This window comes from Oncorhynchus mykiss, chromosome 21 (genome assembly GCF_013265735.2).
Source record: "Oncorhynchus mykiss isolate Arlee chromosome 21, USDA_OmykA_1.1, whole genome shotgun sequence".
In the NCBI taxonomy this organism is placed as follows: Eukaryota; Metazoa; Chordata; class Actinopteri; order Salmoniformes; family Salmonidae; genus Oncorhynchus; species Oncorhynchus mykiss.
The window spans coordinates 35,999,558-36,023,458 of NC_048585.1; the positions used below are offsets into that span (position 1 = coordinate 35,999,558).

A 23,901-nucleotide genomic window follows, 5' to 3' on the forward strand; every position below is an offset into this window, starting at 1 on the left:
CCATTTATAAATTCCACAGACCCTACTGGGTATTCACAACTTTTACTGCAACACCAATAATACTTTTTGCTCTATAAACCAATATATTCCATATACAGTGATTTGCATTGTGGCCATTTATTTGACATTGGAACATGTTTAAATATCACATGTAAGGCAAATGTCACTTAAATATGAACAAATATGAATCATTGTTAATGTTCCGACAATAAATGTTTTCTACTATTACATGGGACTTTATTTTAGGATGTTTCCGAAATTATGTGACCCGGAAGTACTTTTTTTTTTGTGAAGAGAAGGAGATCTCTAGCGACTGGTTCGTGACAGTGAAAACCGAAAGAAAGGTAAAGCAGATTAAAAAGATAAACGCTACAATCAAGATTTTCAGAAACGGTGCTGAGCGTCACTTGGATTCGTCGTTTGAACTGAATAAACCACTCGTTCTAGCCTACACACTACACCCAGATTCTGGATTAGTCGTAGCATAGCTTCGTCCTGCTACTAGCCATTTAAGACACCATTTATATTTACAAATAGCCATCTGTAACATAAAATACAATTCTAAATTGTTAATGTAAAGGGTAATTTAAATGGCTAGTTGCGCGACGAAGCTAGTCGTCGCATAACGTTAGACGCAGGTTGTACTTTGTACTTGAGTTTCGTGCGGAACACGTTCCCTAAAGTACACGTTTATACTGACGAATTGCGTATGTTAATCTACACATCTATTTGACAGCAATTGTTGAGATGAATAGTGAAAACTTTTCCATAAGTGAGAAGATTGTGTCGCCATCATACATTCGCCAGGGGTCACAGGCACGTCGCAGTCATGAGCAACTGATTAGACTGCTTTTGGAACAGGTATTATCCGATTTACCGACCTTAGAATTATCTGAATAGGGACGTCAAACATTCAGCCTGCTGCACAGACCCTATTGACGACCTAGTCTAGAGCGCCTGGTTAAATTCTGTTTAAGAGCATTTAAAAAATAAACGATTTTAAATGGTTAATACTAAGACGTATGTGATTATTGAACAAATGTGTGAATTTGCTTAATTTACTATCATCCTAAATTAAGATATTAAGACAAAACAAATCTAACATGTCAATTTAGGATGATAGTATATGTTGTCCACTCACAAGCTATTGCAACAATTACACCTATTTGTCAAAAAATGTAGAGTGTTTAAAAATGCTCTCGAACACGGTTTAACTGGCTCCTCTAGACTAGAGCTCCATAGTCTGTACAGCAGCTTGAATGTTCGATGGCACTACTAGTATTGGACAAATTCAGGTATGTCCCTCCCCGTTTCTTTCTGTTTACTTACCAACTTTTGGTTCTTAAACGATTTCCGTTGCAAGACGTAATGGAACCAAGCAGAAACAAATGAGGAAGGACCTATCTAAATGTATCCAATAGAAACTCATTTTTATTGCATAACGCAACAGTTTGGACTAATGATTACATCCATGATGTGAATGGAGATGGAGTGCACAACAACCATAACTTAGATGGATACTACACATACATTTGTTTACAGTTCTATTTAGCCTACATAATTCAGGTGTTGTGGCTGAAGCATGTACCTTGTTGCGTATACTCAATGTACCTTATAGGGCAAATGTCCAGAGGAGGGATGGAGCGAGAGCACAATAGAACTTTTCCTGAATGAACTGGCTGTGATGGACAGCAACAACTTCTTGGGAAATTGTGGCGTTGGCGAGAGAGAGGGCAGAGTGGCCTCTAGTCTGGTGGCCCGACGACATTACAGGTTATCAGCTGTTACTTGGAGCATTTTCAAAATAGACAAATTTACTTTAGCTTTGCTAAATTCCAAGTAGCCTTCAGTTTTGTCACACATGTCATGATCATGAGATCTGTGTTTATTGCTTTACACAGGTTAATCCATGGGATAGGACGATCTGGAGACATTGCTGCAATTCAACCCAAGGCTACAGGTTCCAGTCTGCTGAACAAGCTGACTAATTCAGTTGTGCTGGACATTTTAAAACTTTCAGGTGTGTAACTAAGTTTCCATTCAGCCTACTGATAAATTGATGGGGGAAAAAATCGATAGTATGCCAACATATCACAATATTATTTTGGACAATATTATATCGATACTTTCACTCCCAAGTATCTATTTGTTTATTTATTTTTTAATAGTATGATTATTATAAACTCTTAACATGTGTAAACATTTGTATGAACATAACAAGATTCAGCAACTGAGACATAAACTGAACAAGTTCCACAGACATGTGACTTTGCAGAAATGGAATGTGTCCCTGAACAAAGGTGGGGTCAAAAGTAACAGTCCGTATCTGGTGTGGCCACCAGCTGCATTAAGTACTGCAGTGCATCTCCTCCTCATGGACTGCACCAGATTTGCCAGGTCTTGCTGTGAGATGTTGCCCCACTCTTCCACCAAGGCACCTGCAAGTTCCCGGACATTTCTAGGGGAAATGGCCCTAGCCCTCACCCTCCGATCCAACAAGTCCCAGATGTGCTCAATGGGATTGAGATCCAGGCTCTTTGCTGGCCATGGCAGAACACTGACATTCCTGTCTTGCAGGAAATCACGCACAGAACAAGCAGTATGGCTGGTGGCATTGTCATGCTGGACGGTCATGTCAGGATGAGCCTGCGGTAAGGGTACCACTTGAGGGAGGAGGATGTCTTCCCTGTAACGCACAGGGCTGAGATTGCCTGCAATGACAACAAGCTCAGTCCGATGATGCTGTGACACACTGCCCCAGACCATGACAGACCCTCCACCTCCAAATCGATCCCGCTCCAGAGTACAGGCCTTGGTGTTACGCTCATTCCTTCGACGAGAAATGCAAATCCGACCATCACCCCTGGTGAGACAAAACCGTGACTCGTCAGTGCACTTTTTGCCATTCCTATTTGGTCCAGCGATGGTGGGTTTGTGCCCGTAAGCGAAGTTGTTGCCAGTGATGTCCGGTAAGGACCTGCCTTACAACAGGCCTACAAGCCCTCAGTCCAGCCTCTCTCAGCCTATTGCGGACAGTCTGAGCACTGATGGAGGGATTGTGCATTCCTGGTGTAACTCGGGCAGTTGTTATTGCCATCCTGTACCTGTCCTGCAGATGTCATGTTCGGATGTACCGATCCTGTGCAGGTGTTGTTACACATGGTCTGCCACTGCGAGGACGATCAGATGTCCGTCCTGTCTCCCTGCTGCACTGTCTTAGGCGTCTCTCAGTACGGACATTGAAATGTATTGCCCTGGCCACATCTGTAGTCCTCATGCCTCCTTGCAGCATGCCTACGGCACATTCACACAGATGAGCAGGGACCCTGGGCATCTTTTCTTTTGGTGTTTTTTTAGAGTCAGTAGAAAGGCCTCTTTAGTGTCCTATAGCTTGTTCTCTATCTTCTTTTTAAGTAGTGAGCAAACATGTTTTCAGCACATTTATTTCCATGACTTGCTGCAGTAGACATTAACAGATATGTTTGGAACATCAAATCGTCATAAAATTGCAGTATTGATTTTAAATATCTATAGAATAATTTATTTTATTTTATCTGCACCTACAGTGCATTCGGAAAGTATTCAGACCCCTTGACTTGTTCCACATTTTGTTACGTTACAGCCTTATTCTAAAATGGATGATATTGTTTTTTCCCCCTCATCAATTTAGACACCATACCACCCATAATGACAAAGCAAAAACAGTATTCAGACCCTTTACTCATTACTTTGTGAAAGCAAATTTGGCAGCGATTACAGCCTCAAGTCTTCTTGGATATGACGCTACAAGCTTGGCACAGCTATATTTGGGGAGTTTTTCCCATTCTCTGCAAATCCTCTCAGTTAAATAAAAAATAAATAAAATACAGATCCTCTCAAGCTCTGTCAGGTTGGATGGGGAGCGTCACTGCACAGCTATTTTCAGGTCTCCAGAGATATCCGGGCTCTGGCTGGGCCACTGAAGGAAATTCAGAGACTTGTCCCAAAGCCACTCATGCGTTATTGTGGCTGTGTGCTTAGGGTCATTGTCCTGTTGGAAGGTGAACTTCGCCCCATTCTGATGTCCTGAGCGCTCTGGGGCAGGTTTTCATCAAGGATCTCCCTGTACTTTGCTCCGTTCATCTTTCTCTTGATCTAAGAGAGCCAATATTCTATGCCAGGCATAATCTCACATTAGCTCATTGTTATGGAGGTATCCCCAAAAAATCTATAGAAAACCACTTAAACGTGAATGCAGCACCTTTGGTGTTGTTCTGGCTTTTTTGTTTGACGTGACTGTCATAGCTAAAGTTGGCTAGCTAGCAAGCAAGGTATTAGAACGTTGTCAGCCATCATGGCAACGGAAAATTTAGAACGAATGACTTGGTTGCTTAACAACGGTCTCGTCTCTGGTAACCTATTAGAACGAACGACCAGCCGGCATGGGTAGCAACCCTAGATTTGTGCCAGGACTATATCTTGTGGAAGTATGAAATAGTATCAATAAATTCATCAAAATAATGTTCTGTAAATAATTGTTTGAATATGTTGGAGACCTGTTGTATTAAAGTAATAATGCCCTCAAAGCCAGTGTTTGGAGGATATATTGGCACGGTTTGCCGGCCAACAAAAACAAACCATGCCAATATATCCTCAACACCGGCTTCTCGGGCATTATCACTTAATTGTCTGTGTTTGCAGGTGTGCGAAGTGTGACCAGTTGTTTCGTAGTTCCAATGGCAACAGGGATGAGCCTGACACTGTGCTTCCTAACACTTCGCCACAAGAGACCAAAGGGGCGCTACATCATCTGGCCCCGCATTGACCAGAAGTCCTGTTTCAAAGCCATGATCACTGCAGGTTAGGCACTAACATTAACATGAAAGTATGTTCTGCTCTTAAAACTATCCATCAACAGTTTATTGTACTCTACATTCATGCTCTGATTTGTTATTCTTGCAATAGATTTACCTATTAGTTCAGTTGGGTTTGAAAAAAGTACTTCTCTTTTCTAAGAGCTGCTTAACATGCATATACTCGAGGCGTAGGGTCTAACTTTTGCAGAGTGTGACATGCTCCTATTAATTACAATGAAACCTGGGCATGAGCAGCATGGGTCAATTAGAGACTCGCCCTGCTCAGCACAAAATTACTCTTGGTTTCTAATTTCAAGAATAAGTCTCACGGCTAGGGTTGCACATTTTGGTGGAAACTTTCCGTGGGAATATATGGGAATTAACGGGAATATATGGGTTATTAATGGAAATATATGCAAATTAATACTATTTCAATTTAATGTTTTTTGCATTGGATATATTTACCATATCATATGGAGACAGAAACATAAACCTTTTACCTTATTATAAGTTGACATTATTGCAAATGATTAAATCCTTCCAATATAAATAAAAGTTAACTCTTCACATGGGATAATTTCACAGAACAACAAAATAAAGGGAATATTGAGTGATCCCCAATGATCCATCTCATCTCCCAAAAACTTTTTCAACATAAAGCTGCAAAATGATAGTCTAGAAACTAAAGCTTTGGTTGTCTTCCTCTCAGGCTTCCATGTCTTCTACCTGGACCACCTCAATGTCCACTTCTTGAACATCAGACTCTGAGGCCTCATCTTCACTGTCATTTTCTAACCTTGTTGAGGATGGCTCATTGTCAGGCTCAAAAAGACTCCAATTTACCCGGATTGCCACCAATTTTTCAACCCTTGTATTGGTCAGCCTGTTGTGTGCTTTGGTGTGTGTGTTTCCAAACATGGACTAGTTGCGCTCTGAGGTAACTGATGTTGGTGGGATTTGGAGGATGATGGAGGCAACATGGGAAAGAGCCTCAGATCCACAAAGTCCCTTCCACCAGGTGGCTGATGAGATGTTGGCACGACTGCCATATTGCATCTTCATCCCAAAGCCCTTGTTTGGAAGTGTACTTCGCCAGACTGCCAAGAACCATCCAGGCCAAGGTTGGCGAGACACGGTAGTGATGACACCATAGACCTTGTTGATCTCTGCACCAGTCAGGATGCTCTTGCCAGCATACTTGGGGTCCAACATGTACGCTGCGGTGTGTATGGGCTTCAGGCAGAAGTCTTCACGCTTTCTGATGTATTTCAGAACTGCAGTTTCCTCTGCTTGGAGCAACAGTGAAGTGGGCAGGGCAGTATGGATTTCTTCTCTTACATTCAGAAGCGGAGTCTGAACATCAGACAGGATGGCATTGTCTCCCTCAATCCGTGCAATGGCTACTGCTATAGGTTTCAAGAGTTTCAGGCTGCTACCACTCTCTCCCGAAATACATCATCCAGGAGGATCCTCTTAATGGGGCTGTACATATCGACCGACTGTGATATCCAGGAGACTGTCAAACATGATTACAACACCACCCCAGCGGGTGTTGCTGGGCAGCTTCAATGTGGTGCTCTTTTTCTTCTCACTTTGCTTGGTGAGGTAGATTGCTGCTGTAATTTGATGACCCTACACATACCTAACCATGTCCTTGGCTCTCCTGAAGTGTATCCATTGTTTTCAGTGCCATGATGTCCTTGAGGAGCAGATTCACCAGTGCAAATACCTTCTGTGGTTCAAGGTCATTGATGACTTCCTTCAGCTCATCTGCAATGTGGAGATGTTGTAGTTAATTATTCCTGGCCCACAAACATCTGACCACTCATCAGAGATGGTTGCAATACAGTCTGCTTTCTCTATGATTTGCTTGACCTTCACTTGAACTCTGCATCCAGCAAATGAGTAGATAAAGCATGTCTGGTTGGAGGGGTGTAAGCTGGGCGAAGAACATTCAGAAATCTCTTCCAATACACATTGCCTGTGAGCATCAGAGGTGAACCAGTTGCATACACAGCCCGAGCAAGTCATTCATCAGCATTTCTCTGACCATGTTCTTCCATTGAGTCAAAAAAACGTATGATTCCAGGAGGACCATGAGCTGTTGCTATCGATAAGGTGTCTGATTCATCATTTTCATCTTGAGTAGAAGTAGAGGGACTTTTGTCAGAAGTTCCTTGTTCTGAGCACTGAGGGAACTTTATGCACTTGGCCAGATGATTTTGCATCTTTGTTGCATTCTTCACACATGATTTGGCACAGTATTTGCAAATGTACACAGCTTTTCCTTCTACATTAGCTGCAGTGAAATGTCTCCACACATCAGATAGTGCCCGTGACATTTTCCTGTAAAGAATAGAAAAAAAATGAGTAAAAAAAACAACAAATACAATTCCATGTACAGATTAACAGTTAAGCAGTTAGATTAAAAATGTCCTTTGTTTGATAAATGTTTTAAATTGAAACATGTATGGAAACGGGTGAATTAACACTCCTCAGTTAGCAGGCTCAAGCAAGCTAAAAACCCACATGGTAGCAAAAAACGAACTAGCATAAATTGTTAGAAATTATTTAAACACGCATTACTGTAGGCTACTATTTACTAGTTAACAAAAAATAATGTATGTCATATACAATATATTCACCCCACCCAGTATTTTAATCAAAATTTACCAGAAAGTATTGTTGTCCTTGGCTCAGAGAGTGTAGTAGTGTGAGCTCAATAGAATCTCATTAGTGTGCAAGATCTTGAGAATCAGCTGTACATGTGATGGAAGAGTGCACTGTGCATGCAGAGGGTTGCAATTCCATTGACTTGGTGATAGTTTAACCAAAATATGCCGCAAGCCTTATGTATATCCCACAAAAAAGGTTCACTATTATAAGCAAACTTTTTTGATGAATTTAAGCAAAATTCCCGGGCTTAACTCCCCATGGAAAATTTCCGGAAAGTTTCCGACCTTTTGCAACCCTACTCACAGCTCACGCCTGTGAATGCTTGATCAAGTATCTTGCTCTCTTGCTCAATTTATGCATCCACTGTGGCAGCTAAAAACCTACTGTTTTTGCGCTGCCCCAGTGTAGTTCACCATGAGGCAACCCCAACATTGACAACTCTCTTGCTCCTTGTAACCATGGACAGGGTTTGAACCAGTGGTGGTTGAGAACATTTTGGAGGGTGATGAGCTGAGAACAGATATGGAAGCTGTGGAACGTAAGGTGCAAGAGCTGGGAGCAGAGAACATCCTTTGCATCCACTCCACTACATCTTGCTTTGCCCCACGTGTTCCCGACAGGTATGCCTTGTCCTCAAGCCATCCAATCATGGTTCAGTAGAGCTGTGAAAGGTAGATGTGCATGTCCAATTATCATGTGCTATAATAAATGGTATGACTTGAAACAAATGTTATTTGTGTAATCTGCATGTTGTTTATTATATCTAATTCATGACATTATTGACAAACATACACTGGAGTAATGTATGTTAGGTCAAGAGTACGAGGGCATTATTGATGACTTTTCTCTGTTCTTGCAGATTGGAGGAGCTAGCCACTATGTCTGCCAAATATGATATCCCCCATGTTGTCAACAATGCTTATGGAGTGCAGTCATCCAAGTGTATGCACCTTATTCAGCAGGTACCAACTCATACCCCCCACCCCAACCCCAAAAAAAGTATTCAGACCCCTTGATTTTTTTCTAAATGTGTTACATTTTATTCTACAGCCTTATTCTAAAATGTATTAAATATTTTTTCCCCCTCATCATTCTACACAATATCCTAAATGGACATTTTTAGATTTTTTTTCATATTTCACATTTTTTTAAGAGAGGTTTTTTATTCTTCATAAATGTGAGGGAAAAAAATCACATTTACATACACTGCCGTTTAAAAAAAATGTAACCTTTATTTAACTAGGCAGTTAAAGTTAGTTAAGAACAAATTCTTGTTTAAAACGACGGCCTAGTGGGTAAACTGCCTTGTTCAGGGGCAGAATGGCAGATTTTTACCTTGTCAGCTCGTGGATTCGATCTAGCAATCTTTCGGTTACTGGCCCAACGCTCTAACCACTAGGCTACCTGCCACCCCACCCCAAAAGTTTGGGGTCACTTAGAAATGTCCTTGTTTTTGAAAGAAAAGTAAAACATTTTGTCCATTAAAATAACACCAAATTGTTCTGAAATACAGCGTAGACATTAATGTTGTAAATGACTATTGTACCTGGAAACGTCAGATTGTTTTTACGGAATAGGCGTACGGAGACCCATTATCAGCAATCGTCACTCCTGTGTTCCAATGGCACGTTGTGTTAGCTAATCCAAGTTTATTATTTTAAAAGGCTAATTGATTATTAGAAAACCATTTTGCAATTATGTTAGCACAGCTGGAAACTGTTGTTCTGATTTAAAGAAGCAATAAAAGTTTCCTTTAGACTAGTTGATTATCTGGAGCATCAGAGACATTGTCCCGAAGCCACTGCTGCGTTGTCTTGACTGTGTGCTTAGGGACCATCAATGCTGCAGAATTTTTTTGGTACCCTTCCCCAGATCGGTGCCTCCACACAATCCTGTCTCGGAGCTCTACAGACAATTCCTTTGACCTCATGGCTTGGTTTTTTCTCTGACATGAACTGTCAACTGTGAGACCTTATATAGACAGGTGTGTGCCTTTCCAAATCATGTCCAATTAATTGAATTTACCACAGGTGGACTCCAAGTTGTAGAACATCTCAAGGATGATCAATGGAAACAGGATGCACCTGAGCTCAATTTCGAGTCTCATGACAAAGGGTCTGAATACTTATGTAAATGAGGTTTTTCTGTTTTTTATTTTTAATACATTTGCATAAATTAAAAAACAGTTTTTGCTTTGTCATGATGGGGTATTGTGTGTAGATTACTGAGGGAATCAAATTATGTAATACATTTTAGAATAAGGCTGTAATGTAACAAAATGTGGATAAAAGGATGGGGTTTGAATACTTTCCAAATGCACTGTATATTATTTTTATACATAGCAAAGTTAGTTTTTTTCTATAATCTCATTAGGGAGCTCGTGTTGGAAGAATCGATGCCTTTGTACAAAGCCTGGACAAAAACTTCATGGTTCCAGTAGGTGGTGCCATAATTGCAGGTTTCAATGAGTCTTTCATTCAGGAGATCAGCAGAATGTATCCAGGTTAGTGCTGTTTAAAATTCCTAAGGGCCATATGCGTTTGAACCAGGGCTGCAACCTTTTTGTGTAAAGTTGCCATTATCTGGATTAGTTACTAGTCTGTTATCATGTGAGGCTCATGTAGTGTAATTGTTCTGCCAGCCATCAGTGGTTGTATTTCTGTGTGTGTATTATATACAGTGGGGCAAAAAAGTATTTAGTCAGCCACCAATTGTGCAAGTTCTCCCACTTAAAAAGATGAGAGGCCTGTAATTTTCATCATAGGTACACTTCAACTATGACAGACAAAATGAGAATTAAAAATCCAGACAATCACATTGTAGGATTTTTAATGAATTTATTTGCAAATGATGGTGGAAAATAAGTATTTGGTCAATAACAAAAGTTTATCTCAATACTTTTGTTATATACCCTTTGTTGGCAATGACAGAGGTCAAACGTTTTCTGTAAGTCTTCACAAGGTTTTCACACACTGTTGCTGGTCTTTTGGCCCATTCCTCCATGCAGATCTCCTCTAGAGCAGTGATGTGTTGGGGCTGTTGCTGGGCAACATGGACTTTCAACTCCCTCCAAAGATTTTCTATGGGGTTGAGATCTGGAGACTGGCTAGGCCACTCCAGGACCTTGAAATGCTTCTTACGAAGCCACTCCTTCATTGCCCGGGCGGTGTGTTAGGGATCATTGTCATGTTGAAAGACCCAGCCACATTTCATCTTCAATGCCCTTGCTGATGGAAGGAGGTTTTCACTCAAAATCTCACGATACATGGCCCCATTCATTCTTTCCTTTACACGGATCAGTCGTCCTGGTCCCTTTGCAGAAAAACAGCCCCAAAGCATGATGTTTCCACCCCCATGCTTCACAGTAGGTATGGTGTTCTTTGGATGCAACTCAGCATTCATTGTCCTCCAAACACGATGAGTTGAGTTTTTACCAAAAAATTATATTTTGGTTTCATCTGACCATATGACATTCTCCCAATCTTCTTCTGGATCATCCAAATGCTCTCTAGCAAACTTCAGACGGGCCTGGACATGTACTGGCTTAAGCAGGGGGACACGTCTGGCACTGCAGGATTTTAGTCCCTGGCGGCGTAGTGTGTTACTGATGGTAGGCTTTGTTACTTTGGTCCCAGCTCTCTGCAGGTCATTCACTAGGTCCCCCCGTGTGGTTCTGGGATTTTTGCTCACCGTTCTTGTGATCATTTTGACCCCACGGGGCTATTGCAGATTCAGTCTTCCCAGTCTGGTGCAGGTCTACAATTTTGTTTCTGGTGTCCTTTAACATTTCTTTGGTCTTGGCCATAGTGGAGTTTGGAGTGTGACTGTTTGAGGTTGTGGACCGGTGTCTTTTATACTGATAACAAGTTCAAACAGGTGCCATTAATACAGGTAACGAGTGGAGGACAGAGGAGACTCTTAAAGAAGATCTCACAGGTCTGTGAGAGCCAGAAATCTTGCTTGTTTGTAGGTGACCAAATACTTATTTTCCACCTTAATTTGAAAATAAATTAATTAAAAATCCTCTCATTTTGTCTGTCATAGTTGAAGTGTACCTATGATGAAAATTACAGGCCTCTCTCATCTTTTTAAGTGGGAGAACTTGCACAATTGGTGGCTGACTAAATACTTTTTTTGCCCCACTGTACGTCTGTCTGATGTTGGTGACAAATTCTGTTTCCCCTCTGGAATATTGAAAGTTAATTAATTTTGGTAGCTCACGGTCTTGATCCAACTTCAATCCTGGGGAGCTACTTGTTGTGCAGTATTGTTTTCCAGCCCAGACGTAACTCACCAGTTTAAAATAATCAACATGTCATAAAATCAGGTATGCTTGTGCTAGGCCATAATAAAGACCTGCATGTGGCTAGTATGTGTTGTAGTTGGATATGTTGCCTAAAAGATCAGTAGAATAAAGAATAGAAGAAGAAACAGACTTCCATTTCCAACTATATCAAGTGAGTGTTTATCCTCTTTTTCTTTGTGATCGACTGTTGACTTCAAGCACCCTTTTTCTGTTTATGCAAGAATATAGACTTGAGCACATTCCTTCCATTTAGCTATAATAAAGTTCTCCATGAATTGGAGTTAGATTTTAAGCATTCAAAGCCATAATAATGAGCTTATATTTTCAATTATTGTATGAATTGGAACCATTAAGGAACCAAATCGTTAAGAGGAATTGATATTGTTACCGAAATCGATAGAATCCTAGGAAGGGTTCAGATTCGAAAGTGTTTGTCTGTCCCCTTTAGTATGACACTGACTTCCCTCCGTTTCCAGGTCGCGCATCAGCCTCACCCTCCCTAGATGTGCTCATCACCCTGCTCACCCTGGGAGCCAGCGGCTACAGGAAACTCCTGGCAGAGCAGAAGGTTGGGGCCTAATTTAATATTCATTCAGTTTAGGAAATAAAGTGAAACTGATTAGCATGTATTTTAATTTAGTGAAACATCTCAGTACAACAAGGGTGTAAGTCAGCCGCTATCCGTTTTTTCTCCGGTTGTCAGCACTGTGTCTTCTCTACATGTAAACTCCAGAGATAAAAATACAATTTAAGTAGAGGGGGAGGGCGAAAGCAAGGAGAAATCCATTCAAGTGAAGGAGAGGAGTTTCCAAAATAGTCCCTGTTGGCTCCATTTACTAAAATAGAGCTAACAATACAGTATACTAAAATGCGTTATGTACTACACCATTCCCAGACACTCCTAGGCAATATACGTGGAAAATCAGACTTGTGAAAGGGATAAAAAAACGTCCCTTTTTCAGGACCATATCTTTCAAAGATAATTAGTAAAAATTCAAATAACTTCCCAGATCTTCATTGTAAAGGGGTTAAACACTGTTTCCCATGCTTGTTCAATGAATCATAAACAATTAATGAACATGCACCTGTGGAATGGTCGTTAAGACACTAACAGATTACAGACGGTAGGCAATTAAGGTCACAGTTATGAAAACTTAAGACACCAAAGAGGCCTTTCTACATACTCTGAAAAACACCAAAAGAAAGATGCACAAGGTCCCTGCTCATCTGCGTGAACGTGCCTTAGGCATGCTACAAGGAGGCATGAGGACTGCTTATGTGACTAGGGAAATAAATTGCAATGTCTGTACTGTGAGACGCCTAAAACAGCGCTACAGGGAGACAGGATGGACAGCTGATCATCCTCGCAATGGCAGACAACGTGTAACAACTGCAACTGCATCACAACTGCAGGACAGGTACAGGATGGCAACAACAACTGCCTGAGTTACACCAGGAACACACCAGGAACGAACGCACAATCCCTCCATCAGTGCTCAGACTGTCCGCAATAGGCTGAGAGAGGCAGGACTGAGGACTTGTAGGCCAGTTGTAAAGGCAAGTCCTCACCAGACATCACCGGCAACAACGTTGCCTATGGGCACAAACCCACCGTCACTGGACCAGACAGGACTGGCAAAAGTTTTCTTCACTGACGCGGTTTTGTGGGGGTGATGGTCGGATTTGCATTTATCGCCGGATTTGCATTTATCGCCGAAGGAATGAGCATTACACCGAGGCCTGTACTCTGGAGTGGGATCGATTTGGAGGTGGAGGGTCCGTCATGGTCTGGGGCGGTGTGTCACAGCATCATCGGACTGAGCTTGTTGCCTGCAATGACAGTTACAGGGAAGACATACTCCTCCCTCATGTGGTACCCTTCCTGCAGGCTCATCCTGACATGACCCTCCAGCATGTGTGTGTGATTTCTTGCAAGACAGAATGTCAGTGTTCTGCCATGGCCAGTGAAGAGCCCGGATCTCAATCCATTGAGCACGTCTGGGACCTGTTGGATCGGAGAGTGAGGGCTAGGGCCATTCCCCCCCAGAAATGTCTGGGAACTTGCAGGAGCCTTGGTGGAAGAGTGGGGTTACATCTCACAGCAAGAACTGGCAAATCTGGTGCAGTCCATGAGGAGGAGATGCACTGCAGTACTTAATGCAGCTGGTGGCCACACCAGATACTGACTGTTACTTTTGATTTTGACACCCCCCCCCCTTCGCCCTTTGTTCACGGACACATTCCATTTCTGTTAGCGACATGTCTGTGGAACTTGTTCAGTTTGTCTCAGTTGTTGAATCTTATGTTCATACAAATATTTACTCTTGTTAAGTTTGCTGAAAATAAACGCAGTTGACAGTGAGAGAATGTTTCTTTCTTTGCTGAGTTTAGCTCTTGTATTTTGCACTGGCAATGGTGCGCTGGTCTCCCCAGACAGCATTTGGTTACTTCTAACATGGTTCTTCTGTGTCACCATGAAATGTTGATTCCTATGGTATGCCATACAATGACCAAAATGCTATCAGGTTAATGTTTGCTCAAATCCTCCCAGGAAATACCGCTTGCCACCACATGACCCGACACTGCCAGAGTTGATTGATTTCAATTGATCCTGATCATACATTTTTTTTATGTCTGAACCAGATTATGGCCGTGTTAGAACGAATCAAAGCCGTATCATGGATCAATTGTGACTGACTGACTGATCTACAAATAATAATGAGAAGATGTTTTGTAGATTAGTCTGTCTTAACTCTCCTTCAAAGTCGGCTGCAATGTTGAACACGCCCGTTAATACCATCTGCAGCTTACTGATTTCAAAGCATACCCTTGCGATTCAACAGCTTTGAATAATTTGTCATAAAAGGACTCTTTCTCATTATTAAGAGCTGGTATACCTTTAGCTTAGGAAGTGAGCACTGTAAAGTCGCCCACAGTCCCAGGGTTTGTGTTCCGCACCATTCCCAGTGGTTGGCTGACTTTGCTGATTCAACAATCTTGGTTAGCATTCGGTGTGAAAAGACATCCAAAAAAACATCTTGCCAACATTAGAAAAAGAGTAAGGTTAACTTTAAGTATTAGCCAATTAGTCTGCATAGTGTCACGGGATAGAACGCTACGTTGTAGCTGACCCCATCAGAAAACCTGGCACACGTTAACATCACCAGGTGGCAGTTCCTGTAAAAACGTCCTCATCAGCTTATCAAAGACGTTAAACGTTTTCTCCACAAGTCAATGGCATTTCTTAAAATGGGTCAACTCAGCCGCCAGAGGGATTTTGTAAACCTCAAGTCAAGGTGTACTTTTGTTGCAATTACCTTCAGCCTGCTAGTGAGCAACCGTGGCAAAATTGGTTTGACTTTGGATCTCCTGGACTAGTTGGGGACCATCAATAAGTTACAAAATGTAAATGAGACAATTTTCATGTTGCACACCTTTTAGTTTTCTCATTAAATGTTTCAATATTTCTATATCAATTTATAGAATGTATATTTGGTTTAAGGTTAACTCATTGAGATTTGAAGCTATTGAATTTTAACATATTGTCCCATGTACATTGTGTAATTTACTGATTTGTCCCAAACTTGCACCATAGGGATATCCAAAGTATACCCGTATTTATCAGAAGTATTATGGTTGGGTCGTGTGTAGCTGCAATCTGAATTGATGGTTACTTGTGTGCTGCCAGCTGTCAGCATGTGGGCAGGATTGAAACCAACCCAACCTTCATTTACATTGTGACACAGTCATGACCACAAGTCTCGCAAAACTCAGTTTTGGATGAGTCTCACTTTATGACAAAACAAAATATATTATTTTCTCCCCAGTTTCGTGATATCCAATTGGTAGTTAGTCTTGTCCCATCGCTGCAACTCCCGTGCGAACTCGGGAGAGGCGAAGGTCGAGGGACATGCGCCTCCGAAACAGAACCCTGCCAAGCTGCACTGTTTCTTGACACACTGCTCGCTTAACCCGGAAGCCAGCCGCACAAATGTGTCGGAGGAAACACTGTTCAACTGACAACCAAAGTCAGCCTGCAGGCGCACCACAAGGAGTCGCTAGAGCGTGATGAGCCAAGTAAAGCCCCCCCCCGGCCAAACCCTCCCCTAACCCGGACGACGCTGGGCCAATTGTGCACCGCCCTATGGGACTCCTGGTCACGGCCGGTTGTGATCGAACCCCAGGTTGTAGTGAAGCCACAACACTGCAATGCAGTGCTTTAGGCCGCTGCGCCACTCTGGAGGCCCTTTTATCACCATGTCTTTATTACCAGTCTTTTGGAGCATTATTGCCATGACCGAGAATAGGGTAGTGTATTTGCAACTAAATAGCTGTAATTGGGAATACTTTTTATGGTGGTCTTAAATTAATATGATTGGGCAGTACAGAGACTGTAGGCGTTACCATAAAAGATCAGACACACCAGTAAGATTATCAAACGTTTGCCTGCCAACAATACTTAGCACCCCCTGAGTGTCAGCAGTCAATCTCTTTTTTGTGTTCATACAGCAAAGACCTTGAAGTCATTGTTAATATACTCCAAACCAGAAGGAGTCAGTAGCGTCGTTTGGCAATGCATATCCGCGTGAGTTTCTTAGTCAGAGAGGAAGAGGCAAAGTGAGAGGTTTCAGTCTCGCCAAAATCTGTACAAAATGCGTTTCTGTGGGCTTATTTTGGACCTAAGCTTGTTGCCTGCCTTCCTGCCTTTGGGACAACGACTCCCATTGTTAGGGCAGAGACATGAGCATTTTGTCATTATATACAGATTACTGGCTTAGTTAATGGTCTATATTCCAACGTTAACTAGCTAACTATGCTAATGTTGCTATTTTGTAGAACACCTTTGTTCATACTAGCCAGATGGACACAGCTAGATAACTACCTAGCAAGATGATGAAGAAACAATTTAATTCACTCGCCGTAGTCCCATACTGCCAGCGCCAGTCCGTAGCCAAATGTTTAGCTAGCTAATGTTAGCATGTTCACTAGCTAGCACAACATAGTTAGCTAAGGACACTGCACTACCTCAGCAGTGGACACGAGAAGGGTCAATCTGCAGACCTTGTTTACTACATGTCATGCCCACAACGTGCTGCGCCCAGTACGCACGTGTGTCACTTACTACATGCTGAGGCCACTGCCATTGAGGCTGCTAGCGATACTACAAAAGTATGTGGACACTCCTACAAATTTGTGGAGTCGGCTATTTCAGCCACACCCGTTTCTGACAGGTGTATAAAATAGAGCACACAGCCATGCCTTCTCCATAGACAAACATTGGCAGTAGAATGTCCCGTACCGAAGAGCTTTCTGCCCTGGTAGAACTGCCCTGGTCAACTGTAAGTGCTGTTATTGTAAAGTGGTAAGTGCAGCCACGAAGTGGTAGGCCACACAAGCTCATAGAATGGGATTGCTGAACCCCGTAGAGCGTATCAAATGCCTGTCCATGGCTGCAACACTCACTACCAAGTTCAAAACTGCCTCTGGAAGCAACGTCAGCACAAGAACTGTTCGTCGGGAGCTTCATGAAATGGGTTTCTATGGCCGCGGAGACGCACACAAGCCTAAGATCGCCATGCGCAATTCCAAGCATTGTGCTATAACTAGCTACTTCCCTCGCCGTAACATTAACAGAACTGTGGGAAAGCAGTGCTCAGCTGGCGGAGGCAAAGGACACTACACCGGTGTAGCTAGCTAGCAGCCTCCTTCTTCTGTGGGGTTTTTCGGCAGTTGGCATTCAACGTTGGTGCATTACCGCCACCTACTGTGCTTGGAGTGTGGGCCAGAGACGGCGCTAGTAGCCTCAATGGCAGTGGGTGCGGCATGTAGTAACAGCAGTCTGCAGATTGACATTATTGGCTAACACAGGCAGCTGTTTCATAGGAACTAATCTATAGTGACTTAATTATGTCAATGCTAGCTGCAGTGGTTAGCTAACTTGGAGGAAGTACAGTGCCTTCAGAAAGTATTCATAACCCTTGACTGAATTCAAAATTGATTAAATACATTATTTTTTTCTTACCCATCTACACACATACACCCCATAATGACGAAGTGAAAACATGTTTTTTGATATTTCTGCAAATTTATTGAAAATGAAATACAGCCATGTCTTATTTACATAAGTATTCACACCCCTGAGTCAATACTTTGGAGAAGCACCTTTTAGCAGTGATACCCAAGACTACTCAAAGCTGTTATGTCTGTATCAGCTTTCCACATCAGCATTTGGGGATTTTCTCCCATTCTTCATTGCATATTTTCTCAAGCACTGTTAAGTTAGGTGAGGATCAGCAGTGAACAGCAATCTTCAAGACTTTCCACAGATTTTCAATGGATTTCAAGTCTGGGCTTTTGTCTGGGCCACTCAATGACTTTCACATTCTTGTTCTGAAGCCATTCCAGCATTGCTTTGGCTGTATGCTTGGGGTCATTGTCCTGTTGGAACACACATCTTCGCCCCCAGTCTAAGGTTGTTTGCACTCTGAAGCAGGTTCTCATCAAGAATTTGCCTGTACTTGGCTGCATTCATTGTACCCTCTATCCTTACCAGTCTCCCAGTCCCTGCCACTGAAAACCATTCCCACGGCATGTTGCTGCCACCACTATGCTTCACGGTAGGGATGGTGTTAGACGGTGATGAGCTGTGCGTTGGATGCACTGAGAGTTATTTAAGATACTCTTCAATGAGGTAGGGTTTCAGATGTTTTCGAAAGATGGGCAGGGACTCCACTGTCCTGACTTTAGGGGGAAGCTTCTTCCACCATTGGGGTAACAGGACAGAGAGACCAGAGGTAGCAGAATGGAGTGCTTGGGCTGGGATGTAGGGTTTGAGCATAGCCAGAAGGTAAGGGTGTGCAGTTCCCCTTGCTGCTCCATCAGCAAGCATCAGGGTCTTGAAGATGGTGCAAGCTTTGACTGGAAGCCAGTGGAGTGTGCAGAGGAGTAGGTTGACATGGAAGAACTTAGGAAGATTGAACAACAAGCAGGATGCAGCATTCTAGAAAGATTGCAGGGGTTTGATGGCACAAGCGGGGAGCCCAGCCAACAGCGTTGCAGTAGTTTAGATGGGCAATGACAAGTGCCTGGATTGGGACCTATGCTGCTTCCTGTGTGAGGAAAGGTCATACTCTACGGATGTTGTAGAGCATGAACCTGAAGGAACAAGTCACTGCTTTGATGTTTGCAGAGAATGACAGGGTATTGTTCAGGGCACGCCAAGTTTCTTTGCACTCTCAGAGGGGGACACCATGGAGTCGTCAACTGTGATGTTTAGGTCCTGGGCAAGCTGAGATGTCTGCCAGTCACACAGAGATGCGTGTCGCCACCTGAGTGTCAGAAGGGGGGGAAGGAGAAAAATAGTTAAGTGTCATCCGCATAGCAATGATAGGAGAGACCATGTGAGGATATGAAGGGCCGAGTGACTTTGTGTGAAGAGAAAAGAGGAGAGCGCCTAGAACCGAGCCCTGGGGGACACCAGTAGAGCGAGCAAGTTGTGCAGACACAAATCCTCTACATGCCACCTGGTAGGAACGACCTGCCAGGTAGAATGCAATCCAGGAGAGTGCAGAGCCTGAGACACCCAAACCTGAGAGGGTGGAGAGGAGGATCTGATGGTTCACGGTGTCAAAGGCAGTTGATAGAGCTAGGATGATAAGAACAGAGGAGAGTGTCAGCTTTGGCAGTGTGGAGAGCCTCTGTGACACAGAGGAGAGGAGTCTCAGTTGAGTGATCTGCCTTGAAGTGGGACTAGTTAGGGTCAAGAAGATCGTTCTGAGAGAGATAACTAGAGAGTTGGTCAGAGACAGCACATTAAATTGTTTTGGAAAGAAAAGAAAGAAGGTATACCGGTCTGTAGTTTTTGACGTCAAGGGTCGAGTTGGTTTCTTGGGGAGGGGCCAACTTGAAGTCAGAAGGGACACAGCCAGTGATCAAGGGATGAGTTGATGAGGAATGGGAGGAGAGGATGTAGTCAAGTGGGCAGGTTGTCGGGCAGCCAGACATCACTAGTCGCAGGATTTCATCTGGAGGGAGAGGGGAGAAAGAGGTCAAGGCCACAGGAGGCTGCTGAAGGGAGAACAGCTCATAATAATGGCTGGAACAGTGCAAATGGAATGGCATGAATCATCTGGAAACCATGTGTTTGATGTATTTAATACCATGCCACTTATTCCGCTTCAGTCATTACCACGAGCCCGTTCTCCCCAATTAAGGTGCCACCAGCCTCCTGTGGTCAAGGCATATGGCAAAATCAACTGTTCACAGGAGACTGAGTGAATCAGGCCTTCATGGTCGAATTGATGCAATGAAACCACTACTAAAGGACACCAATAAGAAGAAGAGACTTGCTTGGGCCAAGAAACACGAGCAATGGACATTAGACAATTGAAAATCTGTACTTTTGGTCTAATGAATCCAAATAAGAGGTTTTTGGTTCCAACCGCTGTGTCTTTGTGAGATGCAGAGTAGGTGAACGGATGATCTCCGCATTTGTGTGGTTCCCACCGTGAAGCATGGAGGAGGAGGTGTGATGGTGTGGGTACGCTTTGCTGGTGACACTGTCTGTGATTTATTTAGAATTCAAGGCACACTTAACCAGCATGGCTACCACAGCATTCTACAGCGATACACCATCCCATCTTAGTGGGACTATCATTTGTTTTTCAACTGGACAATGACCCAACACACCTCCAGGCTGAGTAAGGGTTATTTGACCTAGAAGGAGAGTGATGGAATGCTGCATCAGATGACCTGGCCTCCACAATCACTCGACCTGAACCCAATTGAGATGGTTTGGGATGAGTTGGACTGCAGAGTGAAGGAAAAGTAGCCAATAAGTTCTCAGTATATGTGGGAACTCCTTCAAGACTGTAGGAAAGTATTCCAGTTGACAATGGTTGAGAGAATGCCAAGAGTGTTCAAAACTGTCAAGGCAAAGGGTGGCTACTTTGAAGAATCTTTGTTTTAACACTTTTTTGGTTACTTCATGATTCCATATGTGTTATCTCATAGTTTTGATTTCTTCACTATTATTCTACAATGTAGAAAATAGTAAAAATAAAGAGAAACCCTTGAATGAGTAGGTGTGTCCAAACTTTGGACTGGAACTGTATTTTAATAGATGTGGCCTAAAGATGAGATTAAATTAATAACCGTGTGATGGTGTCAATATTATCAATTGTAAAATTGAGAATGAAGAGACTGATGACCAGCGCTGTGTGCATTGACAAAGAAAAGAATGGAGTTTTCCAAGTAAGCTCTTCTTCCATATCATCCTACAGAGGTCCATGCAGGACAGACATTTTGATTGCTATACCCTATAAAAAAGAGCAGATTACAAGGTTTCTAATGAACCTGTTTTGCCAAACAACATCATCAAATCAAAGTGTATTTGTCACGTGCTCCGAATACAACAGGTGTAGACCTCACAGTGAAATGCGTACTTACAAACCCCAACCAACAGTGCAATTTCTAAGGAAAAAATAGGTATTAGGTAAACAATAGATAAATAAGTAAATAAATAAAGACATTGAAATGACAGTGAAAATAACAGTATGCAGGGTCACCGGTTAGTCGGGCTAATTGAGGTAATATGTACATGTAGGTATAGTTAAAGTGACTATGAATAAATGATAAACAGAGCAGCAGCAGCGTAAAAGAGGGGGTTGAAGGGACACAGTGCAAATAGTATGGGTAGCCATTTTATTACCTGTTCTGGTGTCTTATGGCTTGGAGGTAAAAGCTGTTGAGAAGCCTTTTGGTCCTAGACTTGGTGCTCCGGTACCGATTGCCATGTGGTAGCAGAGAGAAAAGTCTATGACTGGAGTGGCTGGGGTCTTTGACAATTTTTAGGGCCTTCCTCTGACACCACCTGGTATAGAGGTCCTGGATGGCAGGCAGCTTAGCCCCAGTAATGTACTGGGCAGTACGCACTACCCTCTGTTGTGCCTTGCGGTCGGAGGCCGTGCAGTTGCCATGCCAGGCAGTTGCCATGCCAGGCAGTTATTCAAACCAGTTGCAGCTGCAGAACCTTTTGAGGATCTGAGGACCCATGCCAAATCTTTTCAGTCTCCAGAGGGGGAATAGGTTTTGTTGTGCCCTCTTCACGACTGTCTTGGTGTGTTTGGACCATTCTAGTTTGTTGATGTGGACACCAAGGAACTTAAAGCTCTCAACCTGCTCCACTACAGCCCCGTTGATGAGAATGGGGGCGTGCTGAGTCCTCTTTTTCCTTTAGTCCACAATCATCTCCTTTTGTCTTGATTACGTTGAGGGATAGGTTGTTATTCTGGCACCACCCGGCCAGGTCTCTGACCTCCTCCCTATAGGCTGTCTCGTCATTGTCAGTGATCAGGCCTACCACTGTTGTGTGGTCTGCAAACTTAATGATGGTGTTGGAGTCGGCGCCTGGCCATCCAGGCATGACTCGGCATGAACGCCGAGCTGTAGTCAATAAATAGCTTTCCTCATGTAGGTGTTCCTTTTGTCCAGGTGGGAAAGGGCAGTGTGGAGTGCAATAGAGATTGTATCATCTGTGGATCTGTTTGAGCGGTATGCAAATTGGAGTAGGTCTAGGGTTTCTGGGATAATGGTGTTAATGTGAGCCATTTACCAGCCTTTCAAAGCACTCGATGGCTACGGACTTGAGTGATACGGGTCTGTAGTCATTTAGGCAGGTTACCTTAGTGTTATTGGGCACTGGGACTATGGTGGTCTTCTTGAAGCATGTTGGTATTACAGACTCAATCAGGGACAGATTGAAAATGTCCTTCAATAGAAGAAGACATCTGCCAGTTGGTCATCACATGCCTGGAGCACACGTCCTCCTCCATAATCCGTCTGGCCCAGTGGCCTTGTGAATGTTGACCTGTTTAACCTCTCTGGGATATGTGGGACGGTAGCTTCCCACCTTCTTAACAGCCAGTGAAATTGCAGGGCACCAAATTCAAAACAGAAATCCCATAATTAACCTTCCTCAAACATACAAGTATTTTACATCATTTTAAAGATAAACTTGTTGTAAATCCAGCCATAGTGTCCAATTTCAAAAAGGCACACCAAACGATTGTTAGGTCAGTACCTAGTCACAGAAAAACACAGCCATTTTTCCAGCCAAAGAGAGAAATAGAGAAAATGAATCACTAACCTTTGATGATCTTCATCAGATGACACTCATAGGACTTCATGTTACACAATACATTACACCACATATGTCAGAGTCAAGGCCCGCGGGCCACATCCGGCCCGCAAGAAGGTTTTTTACGGCCCCTGGGATGATCTTGATTTATTATTAGAACCGGCCCGCAGCAAGCCGGCAGCCCGCAGATCTTTTACACGCACCAATACTACATTTCCCACAATGCAAAGGTGACGCACCGAGCAGTAGGCTGCTTCATTTCAATATTTATTGGCACAGCAGTCGTCAGCATCACAGTAAAATTAACTTTCAGATACCCATCAAAAATGGCAAAACGGAAGGTGGATACTGAGAACCGGGGGTTTCAAACAAGGTGGGAGTCGGAGTATATGTTCACGAAGGTAGCTGGAAAACCTGTGTGTCTTCTGTGTGGAGAAAGTGTGGCGGTACTGAAAGAGTATAATCTGAGACGACATTATGAAACGAAACACGCGGACAAAAACAAGAATATGGACATGGAACAAAGGCTACAAAAGGCAGAGGAATTAAAACGAGGCCTCAAATCTCGACAGGCTCTGTTCAAAAAAGCCAAATCACAAGGCCAGGCTGCTGTCAAGGCCAGTTTTATTTTGGCAGAAGAGATCGCTAAATCAGCCCGGCCATTTACGGAGGGGGATTTCATCAAAAACTGCATGATTAAAGTTTGTGACGAAGTTTGCCCAGAAAAAAGGCAACTCTTTTTAAATGTGAGTCTGAGCAGAAACACCATTGCCGAGAGAGTAGACCAGTTGTCCATCAATCTAAAAGAGCAGCTTGTGAAAAAGGGAAAAGATTTTATTGCATATTCCTTGGCTGTGGATGAGAGCACCGACATTTCTGACATTGCCCAGTTGTCAATTTTCATCCGCGGAGTGGACTCCAGCCTAAGCGTGACAGAGGAGTTTTTG

General features: G+C 43.1%; 1 protein-coding gene across 1 annotated transcript in view; it reads left to right on the forward strand.

Annotated features, from left to right (window-relative positions):
* The first annotated feature begins 263 nt into the window (after positions 1-263).
* The window catches only part of sepsecs (Sep (O-phosphoserine) tRNA:Sec (selenocysteine) tRNA synthase), a 39,249-nt gene continuing 15,611 nt past the window's right edge, over positions 264-23,901 (forward strand). The window contains exons 1-9 of the mRNA XM_021577629.2: positions 264-344; positions 737-861; positions 1,619-1,773; positions 1,902-2,020; positions 4,681-4,839; positions 7,978-8,131; positions 8,371-8,473; positions 9,885-10,014; positions 12,294-12,385. Of these exons, the coding sequence (XP_021433304.2) occupies positions 748-861; positions 1,619-1,773; positions 1,902-2,020; positions 4,681-4,839; positions 7,978-8,131; positions 8,371-8,473; positions 9,885-10,014; positions 12,294-12,385 (1,026 nt within the window). The 5' untranslated portion in view covers positions 264-344; positions 737-747. The remainder of the gene's footprint in view (positions 345-736; positions 862-1,618; positions 1,774-1,901; positions 2,021-4,680; positions 4,840-7,977; positions 8,132-8,370; positions 8,474-9,884; positions 10,015-12,293; positions 12,386-23,901) is intronic.